General features: G+C 40.0%; 1 protein-coding gene across 1 annotated transcript in view; it reads right to left on the reverse strand.

Annotated features, from left to right (window-relative positions):
* Window positions 1-15,713, reverse strand: part of CUBN (cubilin) — a gene marked incomplete at both ends in the record, with an annotated part of 142,012 nt that overhangs the window by 62,503 nt on the left and 63,796 nt on the right. The window contains 4 exons of the mRNA XM_084260408.1: window positions 1,047-1,203; window positions 6,972-7,153; window positions 8,767-8,941; window positions 15,521-15,702. Of these exons, the coding sequence (XP_084116534.1) occupies window positions 1,047-1,203; window positions 6,972-7,153; window positions 8,767-8,941; window positions 15,521-15,702 (696 nt within the window). The remainder of the gene's footprint in view (window positions 1-1,046; window positions 1,204-6,971; window positions 7,154-8,766; window positions 8,942-15,520; window positions 15,703-15,713) is intronic.

Below are 15,713 nucleotides of genomic sequence, written 5' to 3' on the forward strand. Positions count from 1 at the left end.
GGGAAGCTGGGTTGCATACATCCTAGGTAAGGAGCACTTGCTCACCAGGCATGTTTTGTGCAGGGCCTAATCCAGTAAACGTGCTCTGAAAATGTTTAACATATTAGGGTCCCATAGCTGTTAGTCAGAAAAGCTTAATTAGGTATCTAACAAGTATATCTAGGGAATAATCGCTGTTTCTGAGATTTTTGCTGGTGCGAATTCCTCCTTTTCTTTATCATTTTCCCCAGTATTTTAAAAAACTAATGGAAAAAGTGCAAATTCATAATGAAAAGAATCCTAAGGACAACAGGAGAGAAAGGAATTTTCTCTGCAAAAATTAAATGGTGAAATCATGGGGAAAAAATGTTTCCAAAGGTATTGTGAAAAGACGAAAGAAAATCAATAATCATCAAATAGTATGTAATTTCATGAAAAATTCTGCCCAGTTGGTGTCATTTCTCATTAAAAAGGAAACCATGTAAAATACCAATTAGTCCTCCACAAATTGGGTAGTTGGTGTTTGGCAGGGTTTGCAGGGCTGAATCCATGGACTTCATCAACAGTACCACACTGAATTCTTTTACAGCTTTTCAGCTTCATGCGCATGGATAGACATATAAAATGTTATTTTGTCACTAGGTCTGTGGAAACTGCCAGTTGCACATTTTTCTCAGGACAGTTATGGGCAGCTTACCCTCTAGGGAGGAAGAGTAAGTAGCAGCTGATGTGTGCTAAATACTTTGCTATAAAAAATACATTTCTTTTTCCCCCAGTCAAAGAGCTTAAGATAATCCTTAGATTTAATGTCTTTAATCTATAATTTGGAAAAATTCAGTCCTGTTAAAGATACCCAGTGGTATGGTGCATGCACAGAAACACCACCTCCAGTTACCCACTGTGCTAAAAGATTGTGTCTAGTAAAAACAAACTGGTGATTAGATAAATATGCATCGATGTAAATAACAAAATTACCTTCAGTAAAGAATCATACAAGGATTCTATTATTCTAATACAAGCAAACTGGTGATTAGATATATATGCATTAATATAAATGACAAAATTACCTTCAGTAAAGCGAGCACTGAAGCCCCTGTGCTGGATGCTGTGATCAGAGCTCAGTCGGATGTACATCACATTCCTGGAGGAGGTGACAGGAGGAGGGTGCTGTGTCCCACAGAGTTTTCTAAGAAGTGGCGCTTCATTGCTAGAGCCATCAAATACCTGGTATGAAAAGATCAAATGAAGTATTTGCTTCCAATAGGAGTACTGATAAGACTTCTATTTCACCTCCTCTCTTACATTTCATATATTTTGATCTTGATGCAGCCCTTGCATGGGCACTACAAACAAACTATACATTGTCTCTCTTAATTCTGTGGCCATTTCCAAACAATGCATTTATTTCAGGCTAGTATAACCTTTGTAACAAAAATGCATTAAGTAACCATCTTCCTCTGTGTGTATCTGGTATGAGAGCAACTCTCCTTTAACAATGCAGATATCCCTGTACATGTATTGTTTTCTGCTAATGGCTAACAACTTCCCTGGTTGTTTTCATTCAGATAAACCCTCCATCCTGCGTCAGTAAAGACTTCTAAATTGGACCTAACATGCAACTCCTTCACCAGTGGGAGCTATGAGTGGGGATAAAAAGAGAAGTCGCTACAGTTACGGGTTTTAGATACATGTATCCAGCATGAAGGATCAGAGTCCATATAGCTGTGCTTTATAATAGTTTTAGGGTGCTGAATTACACACATGAAGCGTTATTTAAGAGGTGGATAAAGAAGTTTTTCTAAAAAAAAAAAAAAAAAAAAAAGGAGGAAGAAAGCAACATTCTTTTACAAAACTTCACTTTTAATTTTACCACAAATGCCTTCCTTCTCTTTTTTCCCTTTACAGCTGATAATTTTGTTTCCTTCCTGTTTCACAATCAGGCTTTGAGGGGTAGTAAAACAAACTAGTTTCTAGCTTAAGCAACATCAAAACTGTGACGAGAAACTACAGAGAGGGTGAAACAGCCACAGTCTCAGTGTCCCACTAGTCTTTCCTATCACTCCAGCAGATGTTACTTTTTGGTGCTGTGCTTGGAGCAATGGGGCAGTGTCAGAGCCCTTCTGCCTGGTTGCAGAAGTGACAAGCCCATTCGCATAAGCCACAGAAGAAGAACCTCTGGGCTACTGGGCAGCAACCAGAATTGGATTCAGTTCCTGTTTCAGCATTAACGACCCACATTTCCATAGGCACATCATTTAATATAACCTGTGACTCAGTTTCCTATAGCAAAATGGAGAAAAATACAGATAAAAACATGAATAGGAGGGCTGGAAGAAATTCAGGTGCTAGGATATTAAAAGCTATGTAAGAGCCCACTTTGAGCAAAAGAAGGCCATTGGGTTTGAAGAAATGTACTTCTGATTGACTTATATTATTTCAAAATGCCTCAAAGTTCAGCAAGTCTGTGCAGTGCAGCACAGACTTGTTTCCAACTAGACTGTATAACACAATGTTTCTGCTTCCAGCATTCGAAGGCCATTGAGTACACATGGAAAAAAAATCTCAAAACTGTAGCTGATGAAATGGTGACCTGCCTCAAATAAACCTCAGACCTGAGAAATGAGAGACAGAACTCCTGCTTAATCCACTGCCATACCCTACACAGCCAATGCTGTTTCCACGAGTTAAACATTTGCCCTTGGTCTATAACACTAGCTAGCTGTGAGTGACCTTGTGACAGAGTATTCAGTGTACTGCAATGCCTATAAAAATGAGTACCTGGTAAAGAGACCCAAGATAGCCACCCATTCAATCTTTTCTTCTCTCTTGGCATCCTGCCAAAATTAGCCTTTAATACATAGTCTGCAGTGTTTATTCTTCCTCTGCACATACAGTCTGTATATAAATCACACTGCCTGGAGTTAAAAACCACAAACCATGGAATGGGAAGAAAAAAAAAGTAACAATGGACAAAATAACCCTTAGGAATTAAGGTACTGCCTCTCCCTAGACAGTAGTGAGAAGATTTTATCTGAATGCTAGAACTGAGGGTAAGTATTGCCTTCACAGGGAGAGAGGGACTGACCACAATTCACGTCAGCTGCTGGGTTTGGTGGATCTGTGCCACTTCACAGCTGAGGATATGACCCTTAACACATGGGCTGTTGTGAGACTCTAATAGTGGAGCTTTCTCACTCAGGAAGATATTAAGGATGAGTGACAGAAGAGATCCAGGAGTCATTTCATTCCAAAAGCTTTCTGAAACAAAGAAGTCTTTTGTCATAATACTGGGGGAAGAGCACAAAGTCAGGAATGTTTTCTAAATCAAGTGTATTTGGTGTTTCTGGTCTATAGACCAGCTTACTTTAATAGTACTGTCTCATCTTTCAGAAACCCAGGAATGCTTCCTAGCCTTTACAGTTGCTAAAAATCCGATTCAAGCAACAGTTCAGCATAAGCATTAGTGAGGTACTTCAGTAACTCTTAGGGGTTACAACAGCCACATGTTAAACAGGAACAGTAACTCATGGATATTGTATGGCTGCAGTGGTTTTGCTCACCTGCTGTTCATTAGCTCACGCTATAGTGAGGATTTCAGTCTTGACTCTAGATCAGAAACCACAATATTCAACACTAGTCAGGAAATAGTTGTGTCTCTGCAACTTCTTGAGGTTATTTTGAAAACATCTGAAAAATGCATTTCTGTGGCTGCATGAGTCAAGGAAAATGATGCATCTTCTTAGTTTTCATTTGCACTGTGCATAGCAGCAATTTGCTCTTCCCTTTCCACAATTAACATATCTGAGTGATTCATTGCCTTCTTGTTCAACTGTGTCCTGCATTTTGCAAAGCACATTACAAAAGAGGGTATTTTTTGTCTTCTGAGGCATAAAACCACACATATTTCTATCCCCTCTGCTAGCACCTGGAATAAATGAAGTCATATCTTCTCTCTAGCTTCCAGAGGCTTACGTTTCTACATTCCTGTGTACTGCTCACTATACTGCAACAGGAAAAAGAAATAACTTACTTAATCAAAGCTTCTGAAAAGACATAACTATTTCTCCCTCCCCTTTTCAGCGCATTGTGTGACAAGAACTGCTTTCCAAGTACATCTTCCTCCAGTCTCCAGATAATTGAAACTCTTACTGACCTGCACTCCTGGTGTAGCACCAGTTACAATACTGGTTAAACACATGGGCAAAAAAACCACAGGAATTAGTAAATTCACTATTTCTTTCCTTCTACTTTTCTCCAAAGAAATAAATTTATTTGTTGTAAGACACACTCTCTATATAGGAATGGATTGGTACACAAAGAGAAATTAAAAAATTATTCCTTATGTGTGGTGACAGTGACAGCAAAAAGTCTTCTTGAAGATCTTAATGCTTTCTACAGAATATAACCAAGTTATATTTGACATTGGAGAAAGTAAAGGCTTTAAATCTGCGTTTAGCAGATGAGGAGATGTTCAGAGAATGGATTAAATTACAGAACCAAGGAATCAACTACATTTAGGCAGCTAAGAGAATGAAGACTGCTTTTTGGTGGCCTGGATGGCTCTCTGTGCACTCCATCCCTTGACCCTAGAGGGTGCTCAGAGCAGTGACGCTGTGCATTACCATTATGGGCTTTGAATTCATTTGGCTGAACCTTGATTTGTGCTCAAATTCAATGTGAAATCACTGAGCAGATTGAAAAACATACTGGGCTTTTTGGATTTGCAGCAAAGCCAAGAAGCAGCAGAAATGTGTGTTCTCCCTCCAAATGTGCACTAGAAAACATTACAGGAAAAAAAAATCCAAAACAACCATTTTCACGTGTTTCCCACAGAAAGGAAGTTACGGTAGGAAAAAAAATAATCCTGAGTCATAACATGGGGAAAAATGACTGCACCTAGAAGGGGAAGAATGAAGGAAAAGGCCATTGGTACACTTAAGGGTGGAGGGGAGCCCCAAGAGAACTCACAGAGCAAAGATGCATAAAGATAAGTAAAAATGTAAGAAATAGAAAAGGGTGGAACCACTGTGTTACTCATACACAGTAGTTGTTCTTATATTAGAGAGAGAAAAACAACCTACCAGCTTCCTTAGCTGCCCATATTTTCCATTTACACAGTTTTTGGAATGCAAATCCTAACCCATTCCCAGTCAGACATCCACTTACGTATTTCCAGGCACACTCTGTCCTACTCACTCTGTTCTTCTATTGCTATGTGAGGCATATAGTAAGCCTTTGAACAAGATGAGCGCAAATCACATCCAGATGTTGGTAACAAGTGATTTTCTGCTTATTGGCATACCAGGTAGAGAAAGAAACCTCATCCACTCCTTTCTTGACCTGCCAGTCCCCCTACATTAGCACTGAAGAGCTCTACTCTACCTCATACAGCAGAGCCTCAGAGCCCTTCATTATCTCTTGGCTTCAAATCAGCATTCTCTCTCATCCATTCTCAAACCACTCCTTGCTTGGTGGGCAGTGATTGATGCTTGCAATGGTCTGCAAACTCCACTCCTCCAAAGGGCTCTGCCTCAGCTATCTCCTCTGCCAGCTGAAGGACTGATTGATGCCTTTCAGTGATTAAAACCCCAGTGCCTATATCCAGCCTATAGAAGTAATGGGAGCTATGCCTCCGGCTGCAGGGAGCTCATGGAGCTGAGTACTCAGCAAAGTGTTTAGATAGGTACGTACATCCTCTGGCATCTGATTTAAAAGAGAAACTTATATACCAGGTCTTTTCAAAATTTAGCCTTTAATTTGGGGGGGGGGGGGGGAAGCCATTTTTACCAGTAATACCATTTCAGATGGTCAGTGTTTCTATCAGGCAATCTGATTCTGTACTTGTGTGTGACATCACAGAAGATTTTGAAATTTTTCCAAGTAGATTATCCTGTTCAATGATTCCCTGATGTAGCTAATCAATTTGAATAAAAAGACAGCCATATTTCCCTATGCTTCAGAACCAGAAAAAGAAATGAACAGTCATTGTACAAAGACACTTTGTGGCCAGATGAAATCTGCAGTTATGCTCTGCAAAATGGGGACACGTTTCCTTTCTTCTGCTTCAGCACAAGAAAGCTTTATAAGACAATGTTGTCAAAACTGATGCTTTTTTCAAGAGTCTTGGTTCCTGCCAAATTGAGTTCTCTGTTTGAATGACAGTTTATCAAGGAGAGGAAAGCTGGATTTTGGGCTACAGCCACTGTGCTTTATCTGACTGGTACTGATGGCACATGCCTTTGTACTGAGTGAAGTGCAATCTGACATCAAAGGTCAGGATTTTATGTCCCTGTTCCCAAAAGGCCAAGTGGAGATGTGGAGAGTTCTCTGTTGTCGTGCAGTGATTGAACAGCAACCTGAACTTCTGTGACATCAACAAAAGTTCACAAACAGACAGCAGCATGAAGCTTTTAAGAGAGCAGCAGCAATAATGAAGCAATTAGACAGCTGAGGAGCATACAAATACACAGTGCATACATAAAACACCCATCCAGTTAGAATTTCTTCTGATCCCTCTCTCTCCTGATTTTGTAAGAGTGTGGGCAATCGATTATATCTGTGACCAGTCTACCCTGTGGCTTGGAACACGCTGTGGTAAACTGCACTATGAATGGCAAAAGGCTCTCATAGTAACAGCCATCTATGTATTAGGTTATTCTTGTAGTACTAACTACAACTCATACCACTGAAAGGAAAGACATGGTGCCAGGATGTGGCATGCCCTGCTTTCAAGAAAAGATCCTTCCAGATATAAATGGGGACCTGGAAGAATGCAAAATATGTCTGTAAAGTCTGTTTCACTGGTGAAGCAAAGTGTGCTAGATCGTAACTTAATCACTGTAAATTTAAGCAGTAGTTTGTCAGTGAATAAATATGACTATGCAACTACCAGTCTGAAAACAACTGCAGCCTAGATTGCACAGGGAGCTTCCTCTTGTGCAAGCATTTCACCAGACTTAACACGGAAACTTGAAACTTCTGTTGTTACTTACTGCAACACTGTCATAGTTACACAAATGGTGACTTTCAATGTCAAAATCCGTGAAGTTCAACAAGACTCTGTGGCTGTAGTCAACCTGGATAACCCAGGAACAATCTGTGTTGTTATTATAAGGTTGAGGATAGTTTGGAGAATGGATTTCCCCACTGTTTGCTTGGAAAATACCACCACAGCCTGAAAAAGACAAAATCAGTTTTAATCAGAAGCTCTTTTATGCTTAGCAAGATTCCTCTGTTTTTAAACTAAGGGAAGAACACCTCCATCTTTCTATTTTCTACATTAAAATTCTATATGATGACTGCTCCAACTATTGAAATCTCCTGTCTGCAACAAGAGTCAATGGAAATGCCTGTCAGGAAAGTATAATGTTGTCATTATTCGTGAATGTGCAACAATGCTTATGAGTAATGTTTCTTTCTATCCCCAGGCTAGTAGTAGATGTCATAAAGGCTGAGACATTAGTGCTGGTATTCGTCTATCCCAGATAAAGTAAAAGCGATAAAAAATACTGTTTATTTGAATGCCATGGACCTAGCACAATAACAAAGCAATGACCAGACCTGGCTGGGCACAGGGGTGAGAAAAATATATCTGAAAATATCAAAAGAGGTGTGGGCTGGACTTTCCCCACGAGCAGCACAATTGCAAGCCCCTGTTTTCTGTTTATCTACCCTTGCAGATGAGGCCTTCCTGAGGACTCCACTCTCAGGTATTTCTGACCAGAATAGCTCCACTGCTCATAAATATCTAAATAGCCTAGAAGGAGGGATCCTGTGTGGGAGTTGTCAGGACTTTCAATAGGAGTAACACAAACAAATGGACTTTTATATGTTGTAAAGGGATGGAGGAGGGTGAGAGAAAACCATTGGAACTGCTGTAGATGGAGGCAGCTTACTGGAAGGATAAAAACTATACTGTTATAGTGTTCTGGTGAGCAGGTATTTTGGAGGCTAGAGGGGGGTTGGAGCACAACAGGCAAGATGCTGTATAGGGATGAGAAAACTTCAGGGGGCCTAAGGAGAAAAAATAAGCCGCCAGATCATGGAAGGGGATTAATTCAAAGGACTATTGTAGACTTCTATTCAAAAAAATTCTTGTGCCATTCTCATAAAACTTGTGAGAAAGGAGAAGTATAAACCTTGACAAACTAATGAATCAGTGTGTTTAATCAAGCAAAACCGCAAGAATTAAAATCTGCCTCTCCTCACTTTTCACTGCAATTACTTTCTGATAATTGGCCTTTTCATAAGAACTCCCATGCAGCGACATGTGATTGGACATTTTAAGTGTATCTCTGTTTTTCCTGATTACCAGTAAGGCTTTGAACAAATAATCACAGGGGGATGGATGGACCTTATGGAGTTCAAGTATTTACTAATCACTCCAAATATTTTTGTAGTCCATTGAGTTCTCCAAGCTAAGCCATGTTCTCATGTATTTTTCACTTTACAGTTTAAAACCAAAAGCATCATTTAGCTAATAAAGGACTCTGTGTGGGTGAGTTGGTGGGTGGGGAGAACTGCTGGCATGCAGAAGTTCTTTTCTGATTATAAGGATGTCTTGACAAATTATATATTCCAACTAGGTAGACTGCTTCAAGATACATAAATAGGCCTAGATTTTAGCTAGCTATACATTTTTCCCTCTGGGTTTTTCAGTATTTCTTAGTAACACCCAAATTTTTCAGTTGTCAGTCCTGTCCTGTTCGACTACTGCAAATGTTTGCATGGTTGATCGGCTATTCTCAGACTTAATGAATTTCTCATGGCATTAATCAGTATACTCACCACCCGGATTTTCTTGCCATGAGGCATTAAAACCTTTCCCTGTCACTGCTGCATCTGTCTTGAAAAGAACAACGGCTGAATTGCCAGTAGTAGAGACTCGCAGTGGGTTCTGTGCTGATCTTGAAACACACAGCTGAGCTAGTCTGGGAGAGAAGAAATCAGGGCCACCATAGACCTAGAAATGGGAGAAACACGGTCAGTTATCTGCCACACAGAATACATGAGAACTGTACAGCTAGGAGAAAAAAAAAATCTGTAAATATTGAAAGTGATTCCACATTTTTAAAGGCAAAGTAGCTAATAAAGTTGTTTTCTCTGCAGGATTACTTGGTATCTGGACCATGCGGTGCAAGAATGAAATTCCAGATGATTTGAAAACAGCCTTGTATTAAATAAGAATTTTCTGCTTTGGGGGCTTTGTCACATTCTTCTCCCATCCCTCCAGAGTTAGCACCTTTTTTCTGTGGGAATGCAAACCCAATTTTTTTTTGTGTACTTGTGCAAACAAACTGTATCTCTTTGCAGGAACTTGTGCTGATATTTTGCACCCTTTATGTTTAAAGGCACAGTTGAGACTGATTTTTAAATTGGGAGTAGATTTCATCAGTCTTTCTGATAAACCAGCAACAAAAAAAGGCAATTTCATTGACTTCAATAGCAGAATCAACATCCAAGCTACAGCATTTTTGTCAAATAAACTTCATTTTAACAATGCTTTCCAGAAATAAGGATATAGATTATACATATTTCCCACAGAAGATAGGTTTTGATTTTTAAGAGTATTTCCTACTCAGAAGAGTGTGCCTCAGGCAGTTAGAAACCAGGAAAACACTGCTCTCTTAAACATCATCATCAGCATTGTGTACTTTATAATGCACTTTTAAACCAATTCAAGATGGCAATGCTGGAGCCTTGTAAATCCTGTTTCTTGTTTTCCAAAAGGGATGTGGGATTTTAGTTTAAGACCATTTATAACTGGTGGAACTGGCTCACTTTCCTTAGTCTTCCCTCTCAAAGCCAAAGAAAACACAAAGGTGCTCAGTTTTCCAAAACCAAAGGTGATTTTGGTGTCTAGTGCCTTCAATGATTGAATTTTCTTGGCTTTTTGCATGCTAATGAAATGCCACCTGATATTAAGGGTCTCCTGCCTTCCCTTGGCACATCCCCGGTAGGAGAGCAGCTGCAAAAGTCAGCTTGACAGTAATATAAAATGTGAAAACTGTTAAAGGGATAAACCAAATAAAGAGCGTGCCATGTCTTTCAGCAACTGAACTAGCAAGAGATAAATTCTCAGTCTATCAGCATATATTATGTATGAATCCTAAAGCTAAACTAGAGAATGGCAAGTTCTAACAGCAAATCAAGGCAATGGGAAGATAAGGCAACAAATCCCATCAGGATTTTCCACCAGTAGCATCTAAAGTCTGTTTCAATATTTTATTATTCTGATAAACATCAAAAAATTCAAAGAAAGCAATCTCTTAATCTCTCCAGAAAGCTGCAGTACTATAAGAACCAATCTTCTTTATGGCCCTTTTGCCTCCCATCTCTTCTAGCTGAGTATTTTAATAAACTTTGTTGGATGCTTTTTAACCTCAGAAGAAGTCTGGGTTCTGTCCAAGCTAAATATCTGTCTTAAAAATAGCTGAGCTAGTCCTACCACCTCCAGGGCTAAGTGAAGTGCATTGATACATAATTTGATTGATTGTGTGCTCACAGTGCCTGACAGTGCTGTGCCATTACAAGTATATGGGAAAAGACGTATTTTTTTAATTGGAAAAAAATTTCAGTGACTCCAGGGTAATGTGAGGCCTCAGAAGCTGAAGCTTGCATCCCCAGAAGAAACAAGGAATTAATTTTTTGTAAACATTGCATTCTGTTAGATGTTCAGAACACTGTATTTTGGTTCAGTGGCTGATTGCACAGGCTTAATAGCTTAAACATTTCCATTTTGACTGAGACAGCACTTTTTTGCATTCTGCAGGGAAGCTGCATGACTTGAATGGATAATGGTTCCTCTGTCCAATTGATCGTCTCAAGGCACTCAAGAGAAGTCAGAATGGATGAAATCACGGCTCAGATTAAGAATCTGTAATGAAGCAGTCACAGTCTGGGGAAGAAGCATGTTTGTCCACTGGAAGCTCAGTGTCTTAGGCAAAATCTTGCAGCTTGGCTGCTTGTGAGGCCCAATGACAGCTGCATTTCTCAGAAGTCTGTTCAAAATGTGAGGTTTAAAATGTGTTTGTGGTATACTCCCTGAGTCAGAGCCACAGCATGACATCTAGCAGGAACACATGCTCTTAATCATCTAACCCAGCACAGAGAAGCTATGTGGCAGAGGAAACAGCAGGAGTTTCTAATATGCATCTAAAAAGCATCATGGACCAGTCTCTCACATCATCCCCGGTGCTCCCTGAGGCCATCTGCACACCACAGGCAAGGGGACCAAACCCAGCCCTGACATAAACCCTGCTGATTTCTGTAGTGTTACCTCAGAAATGAACCTTAGCCAAGCTAAACACTTATAGGTGACCTCTTGGAAAAGAATTAAGGATGGCAAAGAAATACTGATGGAAATCTGAGGTTTGTGGGTCTCTTTTACATGGCTAACTGTTCAGTGATGGCCTTCTGCACAGTTTCAAAATGAAAAGCACAGTCAACGGCATGCTCTTTACAGTTAGGAGTGTATTTTCTTTTCTCCTTTATGCCAGTCCAATTAATCAGATGCTTTCACAAGGGCTGGAACAAAAACGAGTTAGAGTGTTTCCATGACAAAAAACAATAAAATGTTACTTTTGGCTACAAAGAGGAAAACCAATAGTTACCACATGAAAAAAAGAAGAGGGAAAAGAGAATGGATGGAAAGAATGAATTCCAGGGTGTGGTTCACAAAGAGTCACAGGATGTCTGAGCTGCAAACAGATAAAAAGAAAAATAAAAACTTTTAGTCTGACCAGAGCACCTGATCCAGAGATAAAATGATGTTGGATAACATAGCGGGGATGCAGGACACTGCCATAAAGCCCATGGTTTTAATCTGTTCTTATCATTTGCTTCTGCCCCGTTAGCTCCATTTATTGTCAACAGTCAGCATTCCAGAGTTATGAGCAACAGAAAGCTGTTTTTATGTGGTTGGTCACCCTCATGACACAGATTTTCTGGGAATAAAACTGATCCCTGTTTAGATATAACTGCCAGCAAAGAAAAAGCCTGGCTTTGACAGAATTAAGAATTACTATAATACATAATGTATCTTTATATTTAAATGAGAAGACCAGGGCATCAAATAAAGACTTGAAAATACAATTGATTGACAGGGTTCATTCCTTTCCAGCTCAGAGCTACATCCTGCCGTGGCAGAATATATTTATAGTTTACAAAAATCTGGTCCATGTTAAAGAAAAGCTGTCATAATTTAACAAAGAAGACTTGGTAATTTCTCTCTATGTGTGTATTTTCAATAGAAGCCATTTAAAAATATTTTTAACTCTTTCATTGTGTCCAAAAGGGCAGCTTCTATTTCCATTAAACATTTTTAGAATAGGTCTTTAAGAACAACTTAAAATTTGCTTATTGATGTTTGTGGAAGGAATGGAATCTGATGGGCAAGGGAGAAAGACAAAGTACAACACTGTCATAAATGAAACGAGGATGAGGATTGAAGGAGAACGTGTCAAACACTTAAGCATGCAGTATCCATGAGACGAACTTGAGGATTTCACACACAACATTTTTATGTAGCTATTATTACACAGTCTTGGTGAACATATGGCAGGCCAGGGAGACTGACATGGAAGGGACAGCTTGCTTAGGAGGCATTGTCAGAGGAAAGGGGAGAAAGTTGCTGTGTTTTACAAGAATAAATATGCTTCAGAAAAGTGTGCAAGAGGGAAATGTTCAAGAAACTATGGTATAAAAATTAAGTTAGTAGCAAAGATGCTGCAATGGGAAAGATCTCTTAGAATATCCCTGCAATTGTCTGCCAGGTCAAAGGGGTGAGGGTGTTTCTAAGCAAAAAGCTAAATGTATCCAGGCGAGCAAGTTTTGTGATTACTGGGGATCTTTTATTACAAGGTAACAGATTGTGGAAAAGCAACTGTAGGGTAGATTGCAACATTCCAAACTCAGTTTATTTTAGAGCATAGGGACAGCTAGCAGAACAGGGAGGGACAACAGGGTGGAGAGCTACTGTAGAACTGATTTTGACTTCTTATTAAAGCTGGAAAGCTGTCTGGCTTGAAAGAAACCAGGAAGTGGTAGAATTCATTACTCAGAGATAAGAACAAAAGTGAAATCAGTAGAAAAAGCAGACTTCAAAACCCAAAGAATGGGTAGACAAGTAACTTCTGGGAAGATACTGTGAAAGAAATTTGGAACCTCAGCGATCACTGAAACGTCTGTATCAAAGGCACACCAGGAACCTCTTTTTTCCTAACACTTTTCAAACTTGTGTGTGTGTGTGGTTTTCAGCACATAGGCAAGTAAAGCAAAGATGACAAGATAGAGCACCTCCTGAAAATGGTTAACCACATCCCTTTTTTTCCCCATTAAATCTGAGTCATCATTTGTTCTGTACAGACTATATCAATTATGTTGTGAATGTGTAATGTTGTAACAAAACAAGAAAACTTTTCTCTGGCAAGGTACATAAAGCTCCACCAAATGCCTGGCGTTTGCAGGGGACGCTCTTTGGTGCCAGGCAGAACCTTTCATCTGCATTAAGACACAAACTCATTTTTTTCCAACATGTCGATTTATGTTAGGTTATCTGTCAGCAGATCAAAGGCAGGTGTTGGGAATCAGATGAGCCAAGGTCAGGAGAGAAGTAACTTAGAGGCATGCCAGTTCTGAGGGCAGAAGGCAGGGAAGTTCAAATAGCAAGTGGGTGTCTGTGCTGACAAATGAGTAAGGTTGGGAAGAAGTAAAGCATAGCAACTAAATCTGAGATGATAAGGAAAGAAAACCCAAAACCTAAGGTGAATACCTTGCTCAGGGACACAGGCAGCAAACTGTAGGACCCTCTTAAACAACTTACTGAAGTGATTTGTGTCCAACAGCCCACTCACTGGTTTCAGGCTAGTCACCCCACTAGTCAAAAAGTTCTCAAGCAAGTGGTCCCCTCTTAAGGGATCATGATAGCTCCTGGGTGACCACCTTCAGATGTAGGCATCCAAGAAATTGTCAACCACAGCAGACTTAGATTTTGTAGCTGTTTAATGGATTCCTCTTGGCAACAGAGCCATAACTGATGCTTACACCATGCAGATTAGCTAGTCATTTTAGGCACAAACATCAATGAAGCTGCAATGCAACAGACTTCATCAGTACCCAAAACAGCCAACACAGGTCACCTACTCACAGGCACTGCTGTCAGCAATGTGACATACAATCATACTTGCCAGTGCTACTGATAGAGAATTGATGCAACAACTTCCTTACACCCCGATTCTACAGAAGGCCCAAAAGCAAGAGGATACTGAAAACACAGTGTCCATTTGGTCAAGATTTCCACTTTATTGCTGAGCTAGGGAAGCCTGTTTCAGAGCCCAAAAGCTGGAGTTAAGTTACACATCTCTCCTACTCGTACAAATGCTTAGCAATCATCTATCTGGCAACTGCATATTTAGTTGCTTTGGGATGTGCGTTAAGTCTTCCAGGAATGTTGCTGATGAGTGTGTGCTAAGGACCATAGGCTGGAGAAATCAGTTACAGAGGTGAGAACAGGCAACAGTATGTGTAGATCATAGAATCATAGAATCGTAGGGGTTGGAAGGGACCTCAAGAGATCATCGGGTCCAACCCCCATGCTAAAGCTCCAACTTGCAGCCATTGCCCCTTGTCCTGTCTCCACAGACTACTGAAAAGGGGCTGACCAATTCCCCCTGCATCCCATGCTTAAGATATTTATAAACATTAATTAGGTCCCCACTTAGTCTTTTCAAGACTGAACAGTACCAGCTCACTCAGCCTTTCCTCACAGGGGAGATGTTCCAGGCCCTTAATCATCTTCCTAGCCCTTCTTTGGACTTTTTGCTGGACAGAAAACTGTCTAGCTATATGCTGGTCACATGTCACATTACCCAGAAGGAGACAAAAGGCTCCAGAGGAGCCATACAAGATCTCTTAGTCAATCTTTTGGGTTCAATAAGCAAACATTCAAATACCACCCATATCGACATCAAAAGACCCAATAACCGTACCTCCATTGGTGATCTCAAATGTCTCTAGTGAGTGACCTAGAAAGTCTATATGTATAAATAATTTCTTTCTGAAATTATTTTCTATCCGTTCTTCTTCAGCTGGAAGTCTATTTGACTCTGTTAGCTGGGACTGGTCACCTGGCTGCTTTCTAACATTAGTACAAATGTCATATACAATAGGACCATCCACTCTTAATGGCCTCTTAAAGGTCAGTAAACTCTTAGAGAGTACTGCATCTTTAACTTAGTTCTTTGTAAAAGGTGGACTCTTTAAGACTGAGTTTTTCAAAGCAGCTTTGTCTCTTGTTAGGAAGTGTGCAGTGCCTAGTGTCATTATTGATTAAGGTATACAGAGAACAAAGGCCTGAAAGAAAAAAATAGTAAGAGCCCTGTGGCTTCTATGTTAACATCTGTGGAACTAATTGTAACCACAGCTGAAATGGGAAATGGCAGCAGAGTTGTTTCTTCTGCTTCTATAGTTCCTGGGATTATCTGCTCCAGACAGAAAAGCATGTAACTTGATTATTTTTGAGGAGTAAATCTAATGCTCTTACCTCCAAAACATCATAGTTGCAGTTTGGGTGATATTCAATGTCAAATTCCTGAATGGTGAGTTGAATGCTGCTTCCAGGCGTTGTGTGAATGTACCAGACGCATTCCCTGTTGCTTGGGTATCTGTTAGGGTAGCCAGGGCTGTGAAATGAACCAGAAGGGCCAGAAAGTTCTCCTCCACAACCTGACAACACA

Source organism: Gallinula chloropus, assembly GCF_964237585.1.
Source record: "Gallinula chloropus genome assembly, chromosome: 2".
NCBI classification, from domain to species: Eukaryota; Metazoa; Chordata; class Aves; order Gruiformes; family Rallidae; genus Gallinula; species Gallinula chloropus.